The 26,075-nt window shown below is 46.0% G+C and overlaps 1 protein-coding gene across 1 annotated transcript; it reads left to right on the forward strand.

The window, feature by feature from the left end:
- Positions 1–25,590, forward strand: PCCB (propionyl-CoA carboxylase subunit beta). The gene is made up of 15 exons (XM_048955398.1): positions 1–194; positions 1,298–1,417; positions 3,584–3,652; positions 5,379–5,435; positions 8,210–8,323; positions 11,338–11,448; positions 12,264–12,372; positions 13,057–13,177; positions 16,543–16,624; positions 18,380–18,503; positions 19,689–19,796; positions 22,596–22,696; positions 23,959–24,057; positions 24,252–24,345; positions 25,335–25,590. Exons 1-15 carry the CDS (start codon positions 36–38, stop codon positions 25,454–25,456), a joined length of 1,590 nt encoding a protein of 529 aa, XP_048811355.1. The 5' UTR covers positions 1–35; the 3' UTR covers positions 25,457–25,590.
- The last annotated feature ends 485 nt before the right edge of the window (positions 25,591–26,075 follow it).

The raw sequence follows: 26,075 nt of genomic DNA on the forward strand, positions 1-26,075 counted from the left end.
GCGCGCAGGCGCAGTGTCCGCCGCCGCCTCGCGACATGGCGGCGCAGTGCGTGCTGCGGGCGGCGCTGTGCCGGGCCGCCCCGTGGGGACGCCGCGCAGCCTCGGGCGGCTCTGTGCCGCAGCGCATCGAGGAGAAGCGCCGCGCCGCGCTGCTGGGCGGCGGACAGAGCCGTATCGACGCGCAGCACAGGCGGGTGAGGCGCGGGAGGCAGGAGGAGAGCCGGTCCCCTGAGGCGCCGTTCGGGCTCGCTCCGCTCGCCGCCGAAGGTGGAACGAAGCCGGCCCGGTGCTCCGGCGGGCCGCAGCGCGCCTCTGAGCGGCACCGAGCGCTCGGGCGGCGGGCGGAGCGGAGCGGGCAGCGCGGAGCCGGCGGCTCACGCAGCGCGGGGCGGGCTGTCGTTGAGTCGGAGGGATTTCCCGACCTCCGTTGCTCAGAACGGCGCCCGCAGGCTCCGGGACTCCCGGTGGAGTGCCGCCTCGAGCGGTTTGCGCTCACCTGGGGGCCTCGAGCACCGCTTACGTTGCCTTGCGTTCCCCTGTCTCTGAAAACTTCGCCCGTCGCTTTCGCACAGAGCCTCAGCTGTGTGTAACGCCGCGTTGAGGCGCGGCCCCCAGTAGAAGGGCAGCCCGCCCCTGTGTGAGATCCCTGCGCTGCCGGGCGCCGACCTGGCCTGCAGAGAAAGCTGTGTAAGGCCGAGCTCCGAGATGAGCTGTTCGTCACCGGTTACTTCTTGGCATCATCGTTGTCGAGGAGGGGCGTGCAGGGCCGCCCGTGTGCTCCGCTCTCGGCCGTCGTGCTGTGGTGCCGCGTTGGTCCCAGCAAAGCCTGCCAGAAGTTCCCTGCAGGCTGTGTGCAGCCTTTCCCTGGCCAAGCTCAGATCCACAAATGCCCTGCGCTGCTCTTACAGGCCGGTTTGGCTGTGCAAGGGTTCCAATTTCAAGAATAGAACCAAAGGCCTTAAGAGCATAGCAGCAGTCAGACGTGTAGACAAAAATAGTTGAGATGCCATTACATTACATTGCATTACATTACATCTTGTTAAAAAGACTGAGGCTGTCTCCTCTTATCTTGTTGGAGTGCAGCTCCAACAGTCAGCCTTCCTTTCAGAGTCTCCTTGCGTTGTGTTTGCTCTTGAGGAGGCTCATCGTTGGCTATGCTCCCAGCTTTGGGGGTGTGCAATCAGTGTGGCAAACAGAAGATCTGGTGAGGGAACGTTTCATTAAACTGCACCCAGAGGTGTCTGGCAGGGCCAGGGCTGCCCAATGGCAGTGCTAACTGCGGTGTGTTCCATTTCAGGGGAAGCTGACAGCAAGAGAGCGGATTCTTCTGCTGCTGGACCCCGGCAGCTTTGATGAATATGACATGTTTGTGGAACACAGGTGTTCTGATTTTGGGATGGACTCTAGTAAGAATAAGGTATTTTTATTTCACGTACCTCTTGTTTCTTTGTCCTCTGCTGTGTAGCCAGGCGTGTGATTGAAGATAAGTTCTTCTGTTTGCACACAGTATGTTTTGGGTTTGGAAAGTGTTTGCGAATTTCCTTTTGTTGCTTGTAATTTCCATGTAACAGCTCATGAGGTTTATTTTTACATCGTTTAAATTTGATTTTTTTTGTTTGTTTGTTTTAGGAGATTACCTGTTTGTTTCAAGTACTGCTGTCTTACATTTGTCTGTCAAGTCAGGGATACATACAATGCAAATCTGTTTTATGTGTGCAGATATGTCTGCATTTGGATATACAATGTATATGATACAGATGCGGATCCTTCTGCCCCTCTACAGATATCATTAGAGCTGTAGGCTGAAGTAAGTCAGATCTGTACGTACGCTTGCCGAACTGTAGTCATTAAATCCTTTAGGGCTTGAAAACGTGACGTGTCTGCATGTTCAAGCAGTTCTGCTGATTGGTGAGAAGCTGCAGTCTGCCTCACTGACGCTGTTTTTGATAGGTGGCCATATATCCTAAACCAGCAAGGTACATGAGGTGCCTTATGTAGAGGAAAAATCTGGCTCCCCGAAGTCTCTCGCAGTGACATTGATGCCTGGTGAATGAATTACTACCTGCAAAGAGTATTTTGTTGCTGTGTCCTGCAGAAGTGACTGGTGAACGTGCTGGGCTGTGTAGGTGGCTAGTGCAGATTAGCCTATTGAAGGTGAACCTTCCTGTAGGTGACTCTGATTTGGAATGTGGTAGGAAGCTGCGCCAGGTGTGTCACTGCCACATGCTGAGTGCAGTGACTGCAGTTTCAGATTCCACAGTTCTTAAACTAGCTGATTGTTTTGCAGTCCTTCCAGTTGCCAGGCTGCATGCTGTGGTGAGGGAGGGCTTGGTAGGCTTCTACCCTCAGAAGGGCTTCTTTTCATTTCCAGTGGCCAGGTTGCTGACAGGACTCTGCTGGAAGGATGGCGCTCGCTGAGTGTAGAAGGAAACATCTTTTCTTCTATGGGTAATTTCTTACTTTGTTCCCCCAGCAAACTGAATTAACTCCTGCGTTGCTTTTCATCGTAGTTCACAATGCTGTACCCACAGTGCTGTTAACCAAGCACTGTCTCTGAAGATAAAAGGAGCAGTGAAGTCCTGAGAGTGACAGCTGGGTTAATTTTTGCCTTGTCCTTCAGAATTCACCTTTCAGTAAGCTGCAGGTTGTGTTTACAGAGCGCAGTTCCACAGCAGATGACCTAATTGGTGGGCAGTGAGCTGGAATATTAGTTTAGCATTGAATAGCTCAGGGTTCCTGGAAGTTTCCAAAGGTAGGGTGAAACTTGTACTCCGTCCAGGTCGCTGTATGGGCTGTTAGGAGCCATCTTTGCAGTATGATGGCTGGAGCTGGAGAGGTGTGTAATGCTTTTCTGTATGCCAGGAGGTGGTAACAGTGCTGACTGCGCAGCTTGAGAGAAGTCCCCAAAAGATGTGACCTCCCTGTGAACAGATTCCCTTGGGTATAAATGGGCCTTAGAGCAGAGGAGAGTGGGTTTTTTTATTTGTTTTTGTTTCCTCCTAGGCAGCAAAAAGCATTGAGATGCTTGGAATTCCCTTATGGCAACACACTTCCTCTGCTGTTTTGAAAAACATCCATATACTTAAAAGTGAGACAACATCAGTAGGGAAACTTTAGGATTCACATGCTGTATCTCCTCTTTCATCTTTTCCCTTACTTACAGGGTAAAAAAATGGGACAGGTCAAGCTGAAGTGTTTTGGATTCTGTATTTTATGACCTTTCTCAAGAAAGATTTATATATGGTGCCCATTCTTTTAAAAACATCTGATTCTAATAAAATGTGCATTCTGTCTCTGAGGACGTGATTTGCCTTAACTCTAAGCATGCTGAAATTTGAGGGGAAAGTGCAAAACTCATAAATCTTTAGATTCATATGTAACTTTGATGTGATGTTACCTGCAGTATTCTTTTCCAGTGCTGAAGCGAGTCTTTATGGAGCCTCCACTGCACAAATAAAGACCAGTCCTTCCACAATCAGTCTTTACCTTAACCTTGTGCTCAGTGCTTCTTAATGGACATTGTTGCTATTTTGAGATATAAATATCTAGAGTTATTTTTTATTTTTATTTTTTTCCATTACAGTACCCTGGAGACAGTGTGGTGACTGGCCGTGGACGGATTAATGGTCGGCTGGCTTATGTTTTCAGTCAGGTACGTCTCTGTTTTTTGTTTTTGTGAATAAGATGAACTTATCCTTTGAAATAAATACGCTGCATTTCACTGTGACCATGTAGTAACGTACCTGTTTACCACCTGCCATTAAACATAAGATATAACATCCTGTGGGAGGAAGCAGTGCACTTGGAGACAAGAAGAGGCAGAAGAAATCTTTCCCAGACCGTTTTTTTTTGTGAGATTTGCAGTTGTAGGTAAGGTTGGGATGAAGTAAGCGATGAATGCAGCACTTATTCGGTACCTTATTTGGAGATGGAGAGGACTCTGAGCACAACGTGTCGCAAGTACTGAGAGCTCTGGCTGTGCGTGCAGCTGGAGGTGTTGTGATTGGACTCCTGCAAATGTCAGTAGAGTGCTTTGTGAGCCCGGGGAACCGCCTTCCCACTTGGAAGGTGCAGGTCTGGTGCTGCCTGCTGGAGGTACCGGCTGGAATTGCATTGGGTTGAATTCGTGCTAAAGGGCACCTGAGCAACCCTGAACTGTTCTTCAGGTTAGTGAAGAGACTGATAGATAGTATATAAATAGATAAATTGCGTGTTTTATATTAAAAGTGTTTTAGAGAAAACACCATAGGTGGAGTTTATCTTGGACGAGTCTTTAACACAGTGGAAGAAGAGCATTCTTCTGAGTTGTTGATATCTGCCTGTCTGTGCTGGGTTACCAAGTAGCCTTTGTTCAAGTTGCTTCCATGGCTGGAGTGGTTGTTGCCATCTTGCTTGCACTGAGGCATACGCTGTGCCTGTTTTGTCCCTGGTGTGTCGTTCTTCCAGGGGAGGGCACTCTTGTTATGTGGGCTTGAAGAGGAGCCAGAGTTTCTTTGTTCAAATAACACAGGTAGAGGGCAGTTCTTGTAAGGGTTTCAATGTGTCCCTTCAGCGTCTGCTGTTTTTAAAAGAATTATTTTTTAGAAAGACTTTATGCATCTCCAAATTCAGCTGCCACTTGAGATGTCACTTCCTTTTTGCTTCAGCTACTGGTTGTGATGTTTTCTGCCAGCTGAGTTTTTAGGGTTTCTTTGAGAGTAAAACTCAGAGGGAATGCATCAGTGAAGCTGACCAGAAGTTAACCCTGAGTGCCAGGTATCACCATCCCTTGTCCCTTCTGGATCAGCCCCAGGGCTCCTTCTTGCTCTTTCAGAATCTCACAGCACAGTCCCAGAGGAAACACCAGCTGTCCATTTTGGCTGGCATCGTTGCTGCAGCCCCCACAAAAGAATAATAAACTCCTGGAGCATAACTCATGAATATAGAACAAGGGCATGCTTTCATTTGTGATTTCTGCCTGTTTGCAGCTTTATCCTACTGCCACCCTTTGCAGTAGGAGTCTACTTACGGGGACATTTCTCAGGCTTACTCCAGTATTGGTAACATCTCTGAAAGAGTAACATGTATTTGTGGAAGAAGAGTGTTTGAAGAATAATAAAAGCAAATGAGACACAGTGAGTTTGTGATTTGAACGTAGAATCTACTGGCAAATGCATAAAAGATCTTTTTACTTGTAAACAAGGTTGGATTGACCACGATTGGTCTGCAGGCTGCTTACAGAGTCATGTTGCCTTGGAGCAGTGTGCTAAATGTAGAGCAGTGCAGGATTATACTGTTTACTTGACACGTTTTTCATTAAGGTCAGTTATTGGGATTTGTTTGGCTGCTTGTTATTGAAAAGATTCTTTCCATAATCTCAGAATTTGTTTTGTTTCCAGGATTTTACTGTATTTGGAGGCAGTTTGTCTGGAGCTCACGCCCAGAAGATCTGCAAGGTAATATTTCACAATAGAGAACAGCTACAAAAAATGGCCGGTTTTCTTTTTCCAGTCTGTTGTGCTAATAATTTTGGAGGAGATGCTTTGTAGTGACTTCAGTGGGCTGTGGTGGATGTTGCTAGCAGTCTCAGAATGCCTGTGTCCTCACAATTTGGTAAGGAGTGGGGGCACAGCTGAGCAGAGGGGCTTCCTCTGGGAGCTCTTGAAGCTGTTGTAAGTAATGTCTGCTCGAAGTTGATTTTCCTGTTGTGTGCAAAAAGCCAGAGAGACATAAAACTGTGAGCATGGGTTAACTAGCCACTGTCTGCAGCAGAAATACGGAATGACTTGGGAGTTCTGTTATGTGGAAATGTAGTATTTATGAAAAGAAATGTAACAAGTAAACAATCTGAAGACAGGCAACAACATAGAGGTCACCTTGATGCCGAGCTTCCGTTATCAGGCACGTGTGGCTGTTGGTCCTCATTTGCCCTCCTGTCTCACTGAAAAAGCTGGTGTTGGAATCCCAGGGGTGTGGAGGGCAGCAGCTGTTTCATGCATGAATATTCAGTGGCATGGGCTGATGAAAACTTCTACATTGGTTTTTTTTTGCTATGGAATTAGAAACAAGGTGTATGGAGCTCGAGGCCTTTGCTCCTGCTGGAAATAAAAATTTTTTGGCATAACCTCCTGTGCAGTGAGGAGATATAAAAGTAGAAGACGGAAAGACTTTGGGCTGAGTAATAACTACTGGGCTTTACCAGCTGTTGATATCAGCAAAGGTGTTTGTATTGCCCTTTTACATCAGAGCTCCGAAATGTTTCTGTGTGATGGGAGTAACGTGATGCTACTGGGATGCCTTCTGCTGTTTCGTTTGTGACCTGGTACTTCTGAAACAGCAGGGAGTGGTAGCAGAACTGGAAGACACAAGTCCTTCCTAACTGATGCTATGTTTGCCATCAGCACCAGTGGTAGGCCTTGAAGTTTGAAGGCTCTGTGTGCATCAGTTGCTCGGTCTGTGAGGCTGCAGCTTGGCAGTGGAAAGCTGCATGGTGTGGTATCTGTGTCACTTCTTTTAGTTCTTATTGAGCTGAGTTCTGGGAAGCAGAAAACTGTTCTGGGAGACAGAAATCTGTTCTGGGAGACAGTCTTGGCTGCTGCAGACCCATGAATTGCTTGAGGCACATAAAATGAAGTGAAGTTGCTGCCCCTCAGCAGGACTTCTGCCTTTGGCTGTCACTGTTCTGCATATCTTTTCCTGGAGTTCAGGTATTTGGCGTTTGCAGGGTAGGTAGGTCTGGGCTACAGGTGGCAGACTCCTTTTGCAGAAGAGCTGTATGTACTGGTATGGCAAAAAATAAAGCCTCAAACACGAGTAGTCTAAATGTGTATTAAATGTGTACACTGGTGTGAAGAATTTCAGTATCTGGAAAAATCATGGAAGTGAAAAATGAATGCATATGTGTGTCCTTGGGAAATAGCAAAGTGTGTCAGTGAACTTGTTTCATTGACCTGGGAAGGCAATGGATGTCAACTGGTTTCTAATAAGACATTTGATCACGCCGTGTGTAACATCCCTGTAAGCAAACAAGGCTGCTCATGGAGCCTCTGCTTGCAGACCACACAGATGCTTTTAAAGTGCTGGACTGTATTTGATTGCAGAATCATTCTCCATGTCTGCCATGGCGGTGATCCAACTGTTAAATGAATGTCCAAGGCACACAGTTTGAAGGATCCCTATTTTACGTGCAGTGACTGCAAGTAGGAGTGATGCCAGCTGAGAGCTACACAGAGACAGTTATCAGCAACCCGTGTTCAGGCTGCAGTTTTGGTACTGCTAGGGTATGTTGGTATGAATGTCGTAATGTCCTTTCTGGTTTTCCAGGCAACAAAAACTTGCTTGCTACTGTTGATGGCTGTGAGCACTTTGAAAGACAGGGCTGAAGATTTAGAAATCTTAAAAAGTTAAAGATTGGATGTAATTGGGTAAAAATGATTGCGAGGGCAGGAAAAAATATCAAACTAGAGACTGACAGACCATGTGCAGTTCTACAGGAAAATGACTGAAGAACCAAGGCAGATCTTGTTACTATATACCAGTGCTGTAATGTCAGGAAAATGCCAAACCCCTCTGCTTGTGTCACTGTAGCAAAGGGTTTGGTGGTACAGTGTGGGTATGGAGATGCACAGCTGGTAAGGCAGTGAAGGACACGAGAGGGGTTAAATGTGTGCCTTTCAGCCTGCAGTCTGAGTGAGGCTCTATGGGAACTGTTGAGTCCTGGCCCCAAGCACCAATTGAACACCTGGGGAAGGACTGGTCAGCCCTGGGAGCACAGGTGGAGGCAATGCAGCTGTGTGACTGGAAGGGGTGGAGCCTGGCTGCACCTCTCCTAGACCTCATTTAAGGGCTGGCTGCCACTGGGGAAGGGTCTGTGGTTGGAGATCCCTCCTTGGTGGAGCTTTCCCCTGCAAACCTGGAATCTTGTGATACGGGTGAGCAATCTTCTGCCCTTCCTTTGTAGCACCTTTTTATTGTGCTGCTCCTTCTGCCGTCACACCTTTGTTGTAATGTCTTTCCCATCGTATTTTGATCTCTCCCATTGCTACAGAGTCAAAATGCAGTATGTCAGTAAGCTGTTAATGATTGTAATTAATGCAAGCAAACGAGATGCGAAGTGCCATGTAAGCAGTTCAAAGTTTGTTGCTTGATTTTCTTTCTGGGGGATGCACAGTTTGATAGGGAAGAGCCGTGCTGGTGTTGCAGGTAACCAAGTGTCTGTGTTCATCACCAGGTCATGGATCAGGCTGCCATGGTTGGAGCCCCTGTCATTGGGCTCAATGACTCGGGAGGAGCCCGCATTCAGGAAGGGGTGGAGTCTCTGGCTGGCTATGCAGACATCTTCTTGGTGAGTGCCCTGCTGCTTGAGTGAACCTTGTCCAACACTGTGATCTGGTGAAAAGCCCTGCAGGAGCTGCACTGCAACGTGGGCTTTGTCAGAAGAATAGAAAATTAAGCAATTTACTTAATTAGGAAACACCTATAAATATTTTTAGTTATTTCAGTGAATAATGTTGATTCACACTGAATTACAGCTTGTGTGTGTTGGGATGTAACTTCTTTCAAAGTGTGTATGCGTTTGTCTGAGACAAGTGGGCATGCTGTGCTGTGGAGTGTTTTGTAGGTGTCTGATGGCTGTGACACACCACTAGCTGTCTCTGTGGCTGCTCAGAAATACAGGCCTGTTAAGAATTTCACACAGCAGGCTTGCTTTCTGTGGGGCTGATAAATGGTGAAACTTTTCTGCAGCAGAAAAAGGGACTTTAAGTAAACCCATCAACCTGTGCTTGAGGGTAACTTGAGAATGTGCAGCAGAAGCACCAGGTGTTGTATCAAGGTGGTTGATGAGGGGAGGAAAAAAAATGCAAGAGGTTTCTGTGCAAAGAACAGTTCTGAATACAGTGGAACTTTTGATGTTACCACTTGAGGACATGCAGGACTGATTGGACTGGTGGAAGTTTTATGTTACGCAGTATCTTTGTGGCTAAAGCACACAGTATTGATCTTTTTTTCCCTAAAATGACATTATTTTATATGCCTACCAACATGCATGGTTTTAAAGGATGATTTGTACTTTCTGTAGATATGAGAAATAGCATTTATTATAAATGATAGGAAAAGTAGTAATCATAAACACCTCTTAGAGCTGTTTTGAAAACAAATGACGGAAAGATTCCAAGGATCATCAGATGTCTTACTGACAGTTTCCTTTTTGCTTTAGTTTGTGTGCATTTCTGGCTTTTTGGTTGGTGGTTTTTAACATGCTGGCAGCTGCTTGAGTCACTGTGATGCCATCTGATGTTTGTGCTGTTAACCCAAAGGACAAAGTTCATTCTGCTTTCAGTTCTTTCTTTTTCACAACCATGTGCTATCTTGTTTTTCTGTTGCCTTAATAAATGGCAGACCATGGTCAACTATCAGCTTTGCTGATTTAGAATAGAATTACAGGATAATTCCAGTCCAGAGAGTCATCTGGGGCTGTACAGACCAATGTTCTCAGCCAGGGCTGATTTTTAACAACAAACCAGGTTGCTTCATCTCGTCTAGCCACGTTATGGATGTCTCTAGGGACAGACACTTGGCAGCTTTGCTGAACTGTTCTCATGGTGACATTTTTTCAGTTATCTCTTGCTGTGATTTGTACCACTTGGTTCTCATCCTTTCCTTGTGCATTTCCCAGGAGAGTATCATGCTTTTCCACAGGAGTCCCTCAGCACATCTGCAGGTATCATAGAATCACAGGGTTGGAAACAACCTATAAGATCATCCAGTCCAACCTCCCATCACCACTGCCACCACAAGCACTGAACCACATCTCACAGCTCCTCATCCAGATGCCTCCTGAACACTGCCGGGGACGGTGACTCCACCACCTGCCTGGGCAGCCATTGCAGTGCCTGACCACTCTCTGAGAGAAAAAGTTCTTCCTCATGTCTAATGTAAACCTCCTCTGGTACAACTTGTGGCCATTGCCCCGGGTCCTGTTCCTTGCCTGGGAGAAGAGGCCAAACCCCCCCTCATCACAGCCTCCCTTCAGGAAGTTGCAGAGTGCAGTGAGGTCTCCCCTGAGCCTCCTCTTCTCCAGACCAAACAATCCCAGCTCCCTCAGCTGCTCCTCATAAGACTTGTGCTCCAGATCCCTCACCATTTCGTTGCCCTTCTCTGGACACGTTCCAGGGCCTCAATGTCTTTTTTGTAGGGAGGGACCCAAAACTGAACACAGTATTCAAGGTGCAGCCTCACCAGTGCTGAGTACAGGGGATGATCACCTCCCTGCTCCTGCTGGCCACACCATTTCTAATGCAGGCCAGGATGCTGTTGGCCCTCTTGGCCACCTGGGCACACTGTGGGCTCATGTTCAGCCGAGCACCAACCAACACCCCCAGGTCCCTTTTCTCTTCACACTCATCCAGCCACTCATCCCCAAGCCCATAATGCTGCATGGGGTTGTTGTGGCCAAAGTGCAGAACCTGACACTCAGCATTGTTCAACCTCATCCCATTCACCTCAGCCCAGTGATCCAGCTTATCCAGATCCCTCTGAAGGGCCTCCCTACCTTCAGGCAGATCAACACCACCTCCCAGCTTGGTGCCCTCTGCAAACTTACTGAGGGTAGGCTCAATCCCCTCATCTAGGTCATCAATAAAGATATATAGGTATATAAAGGATATATAAAAGATACATAGGATATAAAGGTAGCAGCAAGTTCTCCCTCTGGCTTCTCTTCTCTGTGCTCAGCAGCCCCCATTCCCACGGCCTCTTGCTGCCTGCTGACTGCTTGAGTCCCATGACTTGTGGGGGCATCTTCCAGTGTGTCCCAGTTTCTCAGACTTGTACTGGGGCCTAAAACAGGGTGTGAGCTCCATGTGTAGCCATCAGAAGCTGGCAGTCTTGTTTGGAAATGCCTTGCATGGGCCTCCATTTCTGATAAGTTTCAATACTTCAGAGAATTGCGAGGTGCAGAAACGATAGGTTCACTGATGCTTGAAGGGTGTTGCTGAGCTCCAGTTAAAGCTCAGATCACTCATCTTTGGTTTACATAGAGGCAGCATTCCTGGTGTTGCTGCTGACCACTGCTGTATGCTGTTTCTGATTCCTGTGAACCTTTTTACTTCAAAGCAGGCTGGCAGTGATGCATAGAGAGATCAAATTTGTTGCCATTTGGAAAATGTGACAAGTGAATTCTTTGCTTAGACATTTCCTGTCACCATCGTGCGGTGGGTTTGCTCTCAGTATGAGGTGTGATGTCCCCTTCTCTCTAATTAAGGCAGGTGAATGTGGTGGCAGTTCAGTTTTGGGAAGTAAACGCGCTTAATTTACTTCTGCCATTCAGACTGCATGCCTTTGTGATTTCTGTTGCAGAGAAATGTTCTGTGTTCTGGGCTGGTGCCTCAGATCTCGCTCATCATGGGGCCCTGTGCTGGTGGAGCTGTGTATTCTCCTGCTTTAACTGACTTCACATTCATGGTGAAGGTAAGGGTGGAGCAGATCCTGCTGTGCTGCTGGTAAATGGGGTCAGTCACAGTCAGACCCCATGTCAGGGTTTGTTTGGTGGGCTCCTGCTTCACTAAAGGCCTGGAAACTGCTGCAGAAATATCATTAATACCATTGTGACATGACCAGCTGTTAATTGGCACGGATGGCAGCGCTGAATTAGTCCTGTGCCATTGTTTTGCACGTTGGATAGATGAAGATATAATTAATCTCTTGTTAAAAAGCGCTTTTGTTTAAGCTTCAGTTCTAAATAAAGCAGGTCTGAAGCATTTAATACAGGAGTGCTTAATATATTTTCAATTTGAAATCATGGAGTCATTCTGTGTTCCAGTTGTTCTAAGTTCTATGGGTACTCAGCAAAAAATTCCTTCATCCATCTTCCTTTGGGTCTCTTAGCATTTATGGGTCTTTCCTTTTTGTCCTAAGAAATAGCTGTTGTCTTTACCTCATGATTTCTGTCTCAGGTTATTTTTCTGTATAAGCTATTAATGTCTATAGAGATTGGTACAGAACTGGAAACTGCAGAATACACCTCTGGGTTAAATGAAATTGAATTCAGTTTATTCTTCATGGGAAATCAAGAACAAATTTCCAGAGAAGCCTGTAGGTAGCTGTATTTTCTGTGGATTTTAGTATAATGTATCAGGGATTCTTTTTTTTTTAGGGAATTCTTTCCAATGTTGAACAGTTTTCCTATTTTGAGGAAAGTCTCTCAGGACGGCAGCTTTCCTTTGCTGCTTTTGCAGCTTGGCTCTGGCATTTACACACTGGTTCTGCTTTATTGTCTCCCCTAGGATACGTCCTATCTGTTCATCACTGGCCCAGATGTAGTTAAGTCTGTTACCAATGAAGATGTCACTCAGGAGCAGCTCGGGGGAGCGAAGACGCACACAGCTGTGTCTGGTGAGAGCTGGGAAGTTTTACTTCATGCTCTGATCTTAACTTTAACAGAAGTGATGGGGCTGTTGGAGCTGCTGTGAACCTTGTACTGATTCCTGTGGGCATGGCTGTCACCTGAGGTGAAGGGATGAAACTGCTGGAGCACAGGATGCTGCAGTGTGCAGGGCTCAAACCAATCCCTCTTAGTGGTGGAAGACGAAGCAGGAAAAGTGGGAGTGTGGCAGAGTTCTGAGATTTTGAGGAGAAAGCAGCAAATCCACAAACGATTATACAAGTGGAAGGGCTGTAGGAGAGCAGAGCTCCCAAGGAAGGTTTGGGATGATGGTTTTTGTGTGTTTTTCCCCAGAAATGTGCATGGGTTGAAGGATTCTTGGCAATCCTTTGTTTGCCTAGAAACGTTTGTTTGGCTTGCATTGCACAAGGCTGGGATCCAGTTCAATCTCTGACAGCTGATAAACCAGTTCACACAGTTTTAAATACAAAATGAACAATCCAGAGCTCTTCTGGAAGAAGACTGATGCAGCCACACATTTTCTAGGTACTTTTAACTGGTTGGATCTGATTGCTTAAAATTCCCAATTGTCAGTAGCTTAAGTTTAAAGCATCTTGCTGTTTTTCCTTGTCTTTATGGATACATACTTGAAAACGAAACACTGCAAAGTAATTTCAATAACTGCTTCTTTCCAGGAGTGGCACACAGGGCCTTTGAGAACGACGTAGATGCCTTACTTAACCTCCGAGAGTTCTTTAATTATTTACCTCTTAGCAACCGCGACCCGGCTCCAGTGTGTGAGTGCCACGATCCCAGGTGAGAGGAGGCTGGCTGAGCTCTCTGCTGTCTGACCATTTCATGGCTTCTCTGGCTCAATGGACACAAATGTGTTGTGATAATTGTGGTACGCTGTGGGAACATGGGAAGTGTTCAGCTGTGTGTGTGTGTGCATAACAGACGTGCTCACTGTTAACATTAATTATTAAGTTTGTGCTGTGTACAGGATATGGGGGAAGTAGTCTCTGTCCAGTTCACAGCTCTTCAGGCAGGCACAGTGAGGCAGAAGACAGCACAGTAAGGTGCAGTGGGGAGATCCTGCCCTGCTCTGTCAGTGATGTGTCTGTTGGGTAAGCTTTGGTCACCAAACGCAGAGGTTGGGATGGGATGATGAAGTACAGGAGGCATCAGGCAGCTGTCTGTAAGGTTTGTTGTGTAGCTGACAACAAAGGAAGGACTCATCACTTCAAGACTGGAAAACAGGAAAATGGCAAAAAATGCCAAGAGATGGAGGAACAGCCTGGGAGTCAGTGCAGCACAGGTTCAGTAGGCAGCCTTGCTAGTAGCAGGACAGACAGAATGTCAGTGGAATAAAAGCTGTTTAACCAAAGATCCGACTGCAGCCTTAGCTCAGCCCTTCCTGTGCACATCCCCTAAACGGTCTCCATCCTCTCCTGTATGACATCTGCTCCTATCTTTGTTCATCCTTTCCATTCTGCAGATGCCCATGGTTTATATCTTGGGGTTTCTTGCACACTTAAAGATGTTGATGTGGGTATTGGGAAAGTTGTCCTCTCTTTAGGCCTCTGTCTTGTAAGGGCTCTGTGTTGTAACATCTTTGAAGCAGTTTTTTTTGTATCAGTGTTACAAATCACTGCTGTGGGAAATGAAATACATTGTTAAGAGAAATAAGTGTGCTAACTGCTGTGAAGGGGATGGTCAGACAAGCTGATCAGTTACTGGTCCTAACATTTCCTGCTGTGTTCATCTCATGCAATTGCTAAGCTGGAAGACTGTTCTTATAGTGACAGACCCAGTTTTGCTGGGTGAACATGAAGCACTGTTGCTGAGGTGGGCACTTTCTTTCTAAGCATTCAGCATGTTGTACTGAAATAGGCTGATATTTTAATTTCATTTATGGAAACAACAGTCTGTTCTGTAATCAGTTTATCTTACATTGGGCACTTTCTTTATCTGGGAGAAGCTGTCAGTTATCCCATGGCTGGGAGATTGATCAGTTCTGTGTTATGGCAGATGTTTAATGCAGTGTCAGGTATATTAGTAGAGGATCACCGTATAGTAAATGCTCAGTGATTTGTGTTGAGAACTTCAATTCAGTTGTTTTTCTACGTGTGAAGATAAATTTACCTGTGTGAATAGTGGTATCTTCAATATAGATCAAATTGTGTGGTCCTAATACTCAATATTGGTGATGCTTCATCTGCACATGCTGCCTTGAACTGATGGGGTTCTTGCTGCTGCTGCAGTCGCAGCCCGCTCCTCCCTTTTCTTTCTCACTGGACCATTTTCATGCCAGGAGAAACTGCTTCTAATGATGTAAATGAAACACTACATCCTTTCATCTTCATTGCTAACTCCAACCAGGTTGGTTTCTTCCCCCCTGCAGACAGGTTCTTTGCGGTGCTGATGACATCAGGTTTTGTAGCTGAAACCTGTTGGTTACATTTGTTTCTTTTGTTTTGGATTCCATAAGAAAGTTAGAAAGTTCCTATGGTGATTGTGCTCTGCCTTTGAGGAGCGTCTGGTCCGTCCCATTTGTGTGATGTGATTTGGTTTTGTAAACAAGTGCTGTTTCCTCTGAGGAGCCATTCCTGGGAACCTCACACAGGTCCATTTTGCACTTAATGGAAACCACTGTTGACCTGGGTGAGTTTCTCGGGCTGTCGCAGGCTTCAGCTGACTGCCTTGATGATGAGCAGCAAATCTTTTCAGATAAATAGGATTTCCAACAGATAAATGAGATTCTCAGCCTGAGTCCCGGGACTCCACTGGCAAGCTCCAGATGTCCTTTATCTCTGACAGTTTGAGATTCTTGTCCCTGAGATGTTCTGGGTAATGTCTTTGTTTGCCAGTGGTTGTTCATTTTAATGCCGTTACGATTTCCATCTCTGCCTTACAGCTCTGTGGATTTATGGGAGCAATGCCTTCATTTTTCCATTTTCCTTATCCTTTGGGATATCTCAGAATACAATCTGGAGGTAACAGGAAGATTTTAAAGCATATTCATAGTTACTTTCTGGGAAAGTAAAAGTTTCTGAGTCCATTGTAAGTGAACATTGAATGCGTTGGTCAGATTAAGACTTAATTATATCGTTTGAATATATATGCATGCAATTCTCTTAACTGTGGGAATACCCTGGCAGTGCTGCTGTGGCTCTCAGCAGGGAGGTGTCTGTTGGTCCACTGCAGGTAAGTTAGAGCAGCAGTGGGGCTGATGTTCCTACTCTTTGCCTGAGATTGACAAACTGCAGATCGTGTTTCCAGTTTTAAATTGAACTTCTAGAGCCTAATGTTGTACTGTTCTAAAGGTACAAAGCCATGGCATTGTTAAAACATAGAAAAGTACGGTTGTGACTCTCAGCAACTGACATACATGCAGCCCCCCCACCTTGTGAATGACCCCATGAATGCCAGCACATGTAAGTTGTTAATGAAACTATTGAAGATGGGTAACTGACAGGTGAGCTGCTAACAGGGCGTTAAACGTCAAGCTCTTGAAGTGCAGAGATGATGAGATACCCAGAGATACTTCAAACCCAGTGCTTAAACTGAAGAAGCTGTGAATGGATGTTCTACCCTCCTACAAGTCTTTATCTGCTTGGTAGGGGTGAGAAGTATGGAGAGGTTCCCAGAGGTTTATTCAGATCGCAAGCATACAGCATGGGCAGAGGCAGCATCAGACTTGTAAATGAGAAGCCTTGCTCTGCCATTGGAGAGGCCACTTCACCTCGCTGTAAGCACTGCAGTGGTGGACTGTTGTGCTTCTGCACTGTGCTTAGCGCTACCAATTTCCCCATTGCTGAGCTGTGCTCCAGCACAGGAGCATTTGGGTCCTTTGCAGTGCCCTCGTGCAGTCCCCTGTGTTGTGGGCCCCTCCAGCCAGAGGAGGAGAGGTGTTTCCAGGCAATGATCTTGTAGACAAAAATACATCTCTATAAGAGTTGTCTCGTTTATGGAGGAGCTCAGAGCAGCAGGTAAGCCATGGGTGAGCCCTCAGTGGCCCAAAGCATAACTGTGCTGCAAAGAGGACTGCTCTTTCCCCATGTTTGAGTAGCAGTCCCCACCACGTTCCGGAGAGATGGCATTGGCGCTGGTTGCCTGAGCTTTTGGTCTTGGCCTTCATCTGATCTGTGAATGTTATTACTTGGATTTGTTTTCTGCAGTGACCGTTTGGTTCCTGAGCTGGACACAATTGTCCCCATGGAATCCACCAAAGCCTACGATATGCTGGATATCATCCGCTCCGTAAGTCTGCCGGTCTGAGCCCTGCTGAGAACAATGTGAACATGTCGTATTCCGTGTGTATGTAGTTGTTAGTCATGGAAGGAAACCAAGATGGTGCCATTTCAGATCTGTTCTTCAGTCTTTGCAGGTTACTGTTTTTCCCCTGTTCAGCAGTCATGCATGAAGAGACAGCAGCAATGGCAGAAGAGAGATGTTTGTGGGGGAAAAGGGTCTCAGTGCTTGTCTTCAGTATCGATCAAACAGCATGCACAGCTGTACAGATGAGAGCACTGCTGTATAAATCTAGTGGAATTTTACTGAAGCAGTGTAGGCATTGTTGGGAATTCTCTTGCCCAGCTTTGCCTAATTCATTTTTTGTCAGTTTTAATGACTTAATACATTGAAAACAGCTGTGCAGAGAACAGGGTTGTAAAAAAACAAAACAAAAACAAATCCAAAAAGTCCAACAAAACCCAGTTCTGTTATGTGTAACTGTTACAGCCCTGCAGAGCACCTGGGGGTCCCAGTTCTGAATGTTCAGGTTCCCAGGTTGGCCCAGGATCCTGTGGTAGATGACAGACCTGGGAAGAGCAGCCTTGTAGGCAGTGAGTACAAATGGTGGCTGGGGGGAGCAGGGCTGAGCTCATGGCATCCTTCCAGACTTTTCCCTCTGCAGTTTTATCTGACTGTCTCTCCCCACACGCAAGCATTCAGCCAATGCTTTTCAGTGTGCAACTGGCTGTGTTCAGATCCGTTTTGGTGGGTTAAGAAAAGCTCAGAATGGGTTTTTAATCTGCAGGTTCTTCTCTTCTGAATGTCCCTGCTCTGTGTTCTGCCTCAGAAAGTGAGGTTTAAAAATTCTGAAGTGAATTAGGAAAAAAACCCACACCCACAGGCTTTAAGGAGAATTAAGTAAGGAAATAAAACTGCTTAAATAATAAATAATTGAAACTTTTCATGCATTGGAAGGGACAGGCAGTCTGTGGTGTGTGTAGGAGAAGTTGCCATCAAGAGCTGCAAAGAAGGCATTAAGGGTAGAACACAGCAGGAGAAGAGCAGAAATGCAGCCGTGTGTAGGTGTCGCTACTGCTCCATCTGGAATGATCATCTTTGAATTGAATCTTTCTGTACTGGTGGATGCCACTTTGCAGAGCACACATGGGGGCTTCCAGCTCAGGGACGTGCAGCTGCAAGGGTTTGTGTTTGTGTGAGGGTCTGTGTTTGCAGGGAGACCTTTTTGGTGCAGTGTTCTCCTGCTGTGCAGAGCAGTGCTTCCCCATTCCCCTCTGTTGTGCACAGGTAACACTGCTGGTCAGCACAGAGTCGTCATCCCCAGCAGAGCATGGCACATTTGGGCCTCGGGAGGAAATGCTCTGGATTTGCAAGGAAGCAAAGTATGAATTAAACAGATAGTGAGAAGTCCCCAGGTTCCAAGGAGTATGATTTGCCTTTTGGTGTTGGAAGCTGTTTGTTAAAGTGCAGTCTGCCAGTGGTGTGCTGAGGGTAAAAATGCTTAGCAACTGGTTGGGGTTTCTGTGGTAAGTTGCAACAGGTTTAGTACAGAGGAAATGCCACAAAGATGTTTTATCTGCTGGGATGCCTAATTGGCCGTTCTGAGAGTGAATGCAGTGCTAATTACTTCCTGTGCAGACAGAAAGATTTCTTCCTTTTTTATTTTATTCTGCAAGTTCTGCTAACGTTTCTCACGCTAACAGCTGTGTGTATAAATATGCGTGCAGACATTCTAAGGGCTCTGCCAACCTGTCCTCCTTACAGATTGTTGATGAAAGGGAATTCTTTGAGATCATGCCATCCTACGCCAGAAACATCGTTGTGGGGTTTGCCAGGATGAACGGAAGGACAGTCGGCATAGTGGGCAACCAACCCAAAGTAGCATCAGGTTGGGGACAGCTGCGTGCTTCTGATGTGCTGCCTCCTCTTGGTTTGGTTTGGTTTCCTTGTTGCCCTCTGTGTAAGGCTGGCTGGCTGCTGGATGGACTGTGGATGGTTTGTGCGGCCTGCCATTGCTTCATGCTGCTTTCCTAATGCCTTGTTTGTCTGAAGTCTCACTGTTGTGCAGCTGTGTGACTTGCCTGTTGCTTTGTTGCATGAAGACCTGAAAAAAAGATTAATTTCTTTATCAGTGTGATGGTCTTGCTCTTGGGTAACTGCAGGGCTGCTGCATCTAGCACAAGAGAAGGCCACCAGTGGTCTGGCAGCGGCTGAGATTGACTGATTAAGCAGAACCTGGAGCTTGCGTGCTTGCTTCCACAGCATTAGAATGCTCCAGTCTGTTCTGTAGTGCAGCTCTTCTGAAAATGCAAAGCATTCAGACATATGTACAAGTGTGTGGAGCTCACACAATCCAGACATGAAGATACAAACATCTGTAGCTTACATCACCTTTTTTGAACTGCAGAAGGGATTTTGATTTCTCTCCTTAATAGCTGGATAACTTCTGAGGAGACTGAATGCTGACCAGCCAGTGCTTGGCTACCACAGTACCCAGCAGTCACTGGGTTGTAATATTATTTTAGTCTTCAGATGGTATTATCAGTTTGAAGATAGTTAATGTTTGAGGTGTCCTTATCTTGTATAGGTTTGATATAATATCTAATTCTAAATGGCAGTGATGCAGAACAGAAATACTTTGCAGCTTTTCCCCAGAACACCAGTCTTTCACAATTGCCTTTGTTTTTTCATGGGGAGCTCCATTGTTCCAATATGGCTGACTGGGGAAAAATAATTAAAGAGCAAATCACAGAAGAATAATTTAATTTACAAGGGTGTGATTTAAACGGACTTTTTGGCATAGGAGCCGTCTGTGCACAGCAGTCACTGCGGGAGGAGGTGGGAATTGTGTGCAGTGCTTCAGAAGGATGAGGGGTGCCAGATGACTGCAGCTGGTGGTCAGCTTAGTGCTGGGACAGCAGATGATGATCTCCACGTTACTGCAGGCAGGATTTCTTGTTTGTCTTTCTTTTTGAGAAGACAGTACAGCTTAACTACAGCATGACTTCCATGCTGCCTTGAATTACTGCCTATAGCACGTCATTTACACCTTACTCTGTTTTCTCACCTCCAGGGTGCTTAGATATAAATTCTTCTGTCAAGGGAGCCCGCTTTGTTCGCTTCTGCGATGCGTTCAACATCCCTCTCATTACTTTTGTGGACGTTCCTGGGTTTTTGCCAGGTATGCTGTGTCCTTGTGTTCCTATTGGTTGTGGGGTGGGGAAGCAGCGGGAGGTGGTGGTGCTAAACCCAATCTTAACGACTGTAAGAAGAGCTGTTTGCTGTACCAAAGCTTAAATAAGCCAGACTTTAAAATGTTACTCAGTAAGTACAGCAGTCACAATAAGATATTGAAATATGCAAATTGTGTTCCAGAAAAATGGGTGCCTAAATAAGGCAGCGCTGTTGTTTCTGTGTGCTCTGACAGCTCTGCAGGGCTTTGCTGAGGAGAGGCCAACTCACAGCGCAGCGGTGCTGAGGTCAGGCTGGAAGCACTGGGATGAATGTAGCTGGCCAGGGCTGGGTGTGGGTAGGAAACCATCAGCCCCCAAAAGCTGTGTGCCCTGCTGTTTGGGATGGCGGCTCAGTTGCACAGTGGGTGGTTGTGGCCTGTCCAGGACTCACACCGTGTTCCCTGCAGATATCCTTGTCATAAATGACATGGAAGTCACTTTTTTCTCCTTTACTATAATGAGACTCTGCTTTGAAAGCTCAGGTTCATTCCTGCTCCAAGCATTGTTCAGATAAGAACATCCATGAGTTAAAGGGTTTGAGATTAGGCTTTCCTCAGCATTAGTTACATGAGCAGTTAATGTTAAAATGAAAACTAGAAAACAGCCTATGTGAGGAACAGAAAGTCTCCAATAGAATGGAATATAAGGTTAGCACTGTATAAAAACTGTTAAGGCTTCCCTCAGGGCCTCTAGTGGACATCAGAACATCAGAATGCTGCTGTCAATGTTCTGTTTCTTGCCTTACCACATGTTATGTGTTTTATCAGCAGGCAATAGAGGTGTTAAGAGAACCTTCTTTTCCTTCTTGACCACTTTCCTTTCTCTCCTGTTCTTGCTGCACTCTCCCCTTGTTTGGATCACAAAGCAGCTTGGTTCTCCTTAGAGCTTCAGGGGCTGCAGTGTGGACAGATACAATCCAAGAACAAAGCTATTTGTGTGTCACTGATTGTTAGAAATGTTAACTTACTGTGGTGTAATAGAATGTTGTCTTAGAAGCAAATAAAAGAAAGACATAAAAATAGAGCTGAAGAAAGAAGACTTGAGATTTTTACACTGATTATGAAGTGTTATATTTCAGAGTTTGGAAAGATTAATACATTGCCATTAGAAGCATCAGTTGAAGTAATGTATTCTGAGTGTGGTGGTCACTACTTCTCTATGTCCAGTAGGGTAAGAGAATCTTCATTGAGACGTACAAAACAATTCAGTGCAGATAGCGCTTAAGGATAAAAACACAGAACAAATTTGGGAGCAGATTGATGTCCAGAGTTCATATTAATTCACAATGTAAATGGTTCCAATAACAGCTGGGCTGATGTTGCAGTCGAAGCACTCGCAGTGACGGCCTGCTCTGCTTTAAGAGTGCAAAGCACCGCCTGGATTGCAGGATCTTGCCACCTCCTGGGTGTAGGCTGAGGACCTCAGCTGTGTTCAGGCTGTTCCTGCAATGAGCCCTGGCTGTTCTGATGTCTGCTGCTGGGAAGTGTCTGTAGGCTTGGTGTGTCCGACGGTCTGCAGGGAAATACAGGGAAATCCAAAGTGAAATTGCAGTTAAGAAGGGACATTCATGAGTGTAGGCATGCAGTATGAGGCAATCAAATCACACTTGAAATCAAGCTACCAAATTTTAAGAAATCTCACAAAACAAATTTTAACTTAATAATTTTTGGTAAGATGGATGAACTGTCAGACAGTAATTACAGAGTTGCATGCACAGTGGCCTGAAATGCAGAATTGTTAGAAATAATGTGTGGTTGCCACTTCCAAGTGTTGCTCCTTGAGCATGTCTCATCCAATGCACCTGGCACATCTTTCCCACTGTGGCAGACAAGTAGGAATGCTGAGGCAGAGCCCTCCTGTGCAGGTGTGTGGGCACAGGAGGCAGAGCAGTGCCTCGCATCCTCTGGCTGTCAGTCTTTTGGTGGTAAATCAGCTGTCCTTCTTTCTGTGCATGCAAGGCTTTTCTTTGGTTTCTTGGATTCTGTGAAAGGCATTTCCAGAGTTCTTTTATCGGTTCCTCTGGCCATGTTCCCTCACCTAGCTGTCACAGCCGGGGCTGTTAGTGCTTAGATTTGTTTTTTAAGGTAATGATTTGCTAGAGCTGGGCCTCAGTGGAGATTTGCAGCTGCTGAATACTCTGATAGGATCTTTAGACAAGTTATGATCCTAGGCCTGTGTCTGGGGCAGAACTTTGTAGAACACCCTCTAAAGCAGATGACTTCTATTCCTATTTGCTGTGTGCTGTCGGTCTCCAGAATTACTGGCTGTGAGGTTCCTTATAGGAGACTCCATGCTCTGTCCTTTAAGGGCCGTGGTCTTGGGCTTGCTTGAAGGAGGCATGGGTCTTTGTTGTGTGGTAGCCAAGCTGCCTTTCCTTATGCTCTACAAGAAAGGGTTTTGGAAGAGTGCTGCTCTCTGGAAGTGAATATGGGTTGCATGTTTCACTGCTAGTCACATTTGGAGTACTGAAAACTATGGAATATTATTTTCTTCCTATGAAGAAACCATCTGGTGAGCAATGTATTTCTGCGACCTTACACTCAGACTTCTGCTGCTTTTGGCAAGGTATTTTTCATTCAGTTGCTCAGCATCTAGTGGAGGACATCACCTGGGCTGCTACCTGCTTCTGCTATTAACAAGGCTCTGTTGTTGTAGTGTGCTCCTGGTAATGACAAGATGAAGACACCTCATTGCACATGGAGTGGTTGTGAACTTCCTAGAGTGACAAATATTTCTGCCACTTGCAGGTACAGCTCAGGAGTACGGAGGGATCATACGCCATGGTGCAAAACTACTGTTTGCCTTTGCAGAAGCAACTGTGCCTAAAATTACTGTAATCACCAGAAAAGTAAGTTGGTATTAATTCTGTGGTGTTATTTCATACAATGTGTTCCAGTTTTCACCAATAACATTCTGGTTACTTCTTATGTCTGCCCCACTTCTGCCTTCTGTAGTGGTCACATCTCGGTTTGTCCTGTTTGGTAACACCTCTTCGTGCCAATTTACAAGTGACCACTTTTCTGTTCTCAAAATATTTTCACAGTTCATTTTGTCTTTGTGCTCCTCCAAATCCACATTTCTGCTCTTTGCTTTCTCCCTAGAAAGCCTCCAGTCAAGTATTTGTCCTCTGTCATCTGGCTGTGTCATCCCTCTGCAACAGGCAATCTTTGTCATCTTCTCTGTTCTTGCAACTTCAGACTCCAGTTCCAGAAGCAATGCTGATTGTGTCTCTTTTCTGTTAACTTCACAGGTTTAATGCTTCTGTGCTTTTCTTTCTTCCATGTACTTTTCCTATACCCTCCTTGGTTTCCTTTTCTCTTTTTCTGTAAGATACATGACACCATGCTTCTCTAAGTTCCTAAAAAGCTTAGCTAAACATCTCTCTGCTTTCTCCTGACTCCTTTCTCCTGTCCCTCCTGTTCTGTTTCGTGCTTTTGTTGTTTGGTGGTTGTTTCACTTGTGATGGGCTTTTGACAGCAATGAAACTGAAAGAGCTGCTCAGGTTTCTCTTCCTTTGCCATGACAGCATATTGCCATTCTCTTCTTCCCAAGCTTGCATCCTTGCTGTCACCTCAAGTAGTGCCCTGAAACACTTGGCTGTAGCTTGCTCTGCAGGTCTGCAGTATTTGTTTACCAGTACTGCCTGAACCACTTCCAGGTCCAGAGTGGAGCACTGCAGAATCTGAGTGCTGCATCCCCTGGCCAGGAGCTCCCAGAAGCATGCTGGTATATTTGAATGCACGTGCAGGGAGAGGCCTGGTGCTGCAGACAGACACCGACTCCTCTTTTCTGCCTTCAGGAAGGTTTTATATGCCAGCAACTCCCTTCCTGCTTTTATGTGGTTTCAAGTTCATGAAGCTTAGACTTAGGAGGTGGCTTCAGGCAAGTTTTTACAGTTCTTCATTGTTTTTATGAGTGAGAATGTCTTGAATGTGTGTTTGCATAGACTCAGTGTCTGATTCTAGGTGTTGAGTAGGGTGTGTGCACTGCTACAGGTAGAAATGTAGCTCCACTTGCTGCTTGTTGGAACAGTAGAAGTGGCAAGAGGAAATTAAGTTGTTGCTGTGGTGAGGTCACCCACACTAACGAATCCCTGGGGTTTTGTTCCAGGCCTATGGCGGCGCCTACGATGTGATGAGCTCGAAGCATTTAAGAGGAGATGCAAACTATGCCTGGCCGACTGCAGAGGTGGCAGTGATGGGGGCAAAGGTAAATAAATGCAGGCTGACTCGCACTGTGTGCAGCAGCCATCGCTGCTCGCTGGCACAGAGGCTGCTTAGTGAGAGGAAGACCAGTGATGCTTTGCTGAAGCGATTTGCCCAGTGCCATGCAGTGTGTGGGGGTGGTAAAGAAGGCATCTCTGCCCTGTATGGGTTGAATACCTGCGGGCTTTATCTTCCCAGGGTGCTGTGCAGATCATTTTCAGAGGAAAAGAGACAGACGCAGAGGCAGAATACGTGGATAAATTTGCAAACCCGTTTCCGGCAGCCATGAGAGGTACAGCAATCGCGTGTATCGTGGCCCTTGGTTTCAGTTTGCCATTGCGTGCAGGCAGTTAATTTTTAAGCATTTAGTACACATTGTGCTGTAAGTTATTTAGACAAGAAATTTGTGTCCAGAAAAGTCACTGTCTAGACCAGACAACCAAACTGCCCATCTGAATGGCTTTGGGTGGGAAGAGACTGGAACAATGCAGGGACGGCAGTGGAAGGCATGCTTTCAATTTTGCAATCCTGGGAAGCATCTCAAAACTCATACTGTTAATTATAGGTGCTTTGGGAATCTACTTGATGGTTCTAGATGCTGAGCGGTAGCCTTGAGAAAAGGGTCTGACTCAGTTCAGTGGTTTTTCCCAGAGCCCTTAGTGTGAATTTTTCTGCTCTTCTTATGAAAGGACTTTTACCTCTAGCTTTGAAGCATTACCTGTGCTCCAGAAGGCAGTTCTGTAGGCTCTGCCAGCTCTACATCTTTCCAGTTATGCTGCTTTGCCCAATTAATAAGCTTTGTGCTTTATTTAATAGTGCCCCAGAGCTGGGAAGACTTAGTCAAGCTCGTCACCGCAGCTGGTGTGTACAGCATTGCTCCCTTTGGTTTGCTATTACTGCTGTTAGAGCCAGGGAAAAAAGACCTGTGAACATGCAAAGTTAAGGGATTCTTCCAATCAACAATTCTGAACCTTTAAGTCAAACTAGTTAATAACAGAGATGAGCTCTCTAAGACTTTGCAGTAACAGGGGAAGCATTCAGTGAGTAAAGCCCACTCCCTCAGTTATCTTTTTTGGTTGGCTAATTTATTTGGGGGAATAGAAGTTTCTTGTTTTAACACTTGACACAGGAGTGTTTTCTCTTCAGGCTATTTTAAATTCTTAAGTTAATTTGTAACTTGTGAACCGTTGATCCCAAGAGTTACTTTAGGTTTGTGAATTTAAATCGCAGCGGAGATACAGAAGGTTAAGAGGAAGCTCTTGGTGTGGTTTGTTTCCACAGGGTTTGTTGATGATATCATCCAGCCTTCAACCACCCGCGTGCGCATCTGCCATGACCTGGATGTGCTGGCAAGTAAAAGCCAGACCAACCCCTGGAAAAAACATGCTAACATCCCACTGTGAGCGTGAGGAGGGACCGGCCCTGGCAGTACCTGAATGCAAGTCTTTCTGTCACGTGGCAGTGTGCTCTGCAATGAAGTATTTCATTTTGATTTTGCTGATGCTTATCAATAAATCACAGCATGTACCTCGTTTAACCGAGGATCTTCATAAACCTTTCTTTGGGGGTTGATGAGCGACACAGTCTGCAGTGCCTGGGTTGTTCAGGGCTGAATGCTCCTTGGATTGCTCATCCCAAGGGCTGTAGAGGTGGCTGTGTTAGGCAGAGCTGCAGTGACTGACATCACTGCTGAGATTCACAACTGTGTGCTGTGAGCATCACCTGGGTCTGCACCTTGTGCTTCCTGCACCACAGCTCGGAGAAAGAAAAATCCTAGGCTTGGATTTTGGAGTGTTGCATTCCAAGCTTTGCAGATCTTGGATTAACCTGCTCTGTTCTTCTGCTAGGCTTACCCAGGTGGCAGTTTCATACGCTGGCTGAAGCAGTGCTGTGCCTCTGGTTGCTACTAAGTCATGTATGGGCCATGGCGGCATAGGTGGCATAAATGGAGTCAGGCTGCTCTTGGAGGATGAGACAATTTGCCCAGATTAGGGGGAAAAAAAAAAAAAGGAAATTCCAATA

Source organism: Lagopus muta, chromosome 9 (genome assembly GCF_023343835.1).
Source record: "Lagopus muta isolate bLagMut1 chromosome 9, bLagMut1 primary, whole genome shotgun sequence".
Taxonomy (NCBI): domain Eukaryota; kingdom Metazoa; phylum Chordata; class Aves; order Galliformes; family Phasianidae; genus Lagopus; species Lagopus muta.

Excerpts from the sequence above, each read along its gene's own strand:
- PCCB (XM_048955398.1), top strand. The coding sequence starts at position 36 with ATGGCGGCGCAGTGCGTGCTGCGGGCGGCGCTGTGCCGGGCCGCCCCG. Across the intron at positions 12,373-13,056 it reads GACGCACACAGCTGTGTCTG|GAGTGGCACACAGGGCCTTT; the intron begins GTGAGAGCTGGG and ends GCTTCTTTCCAG. Across the intron at positions 18,504-19,688 it reads CCAACCCAAAGTAGCATCAG|GGTGCTTAGATATAAATTCT; the intron begins GTTGGGGACAGC and ends TCTCACCTCCAG.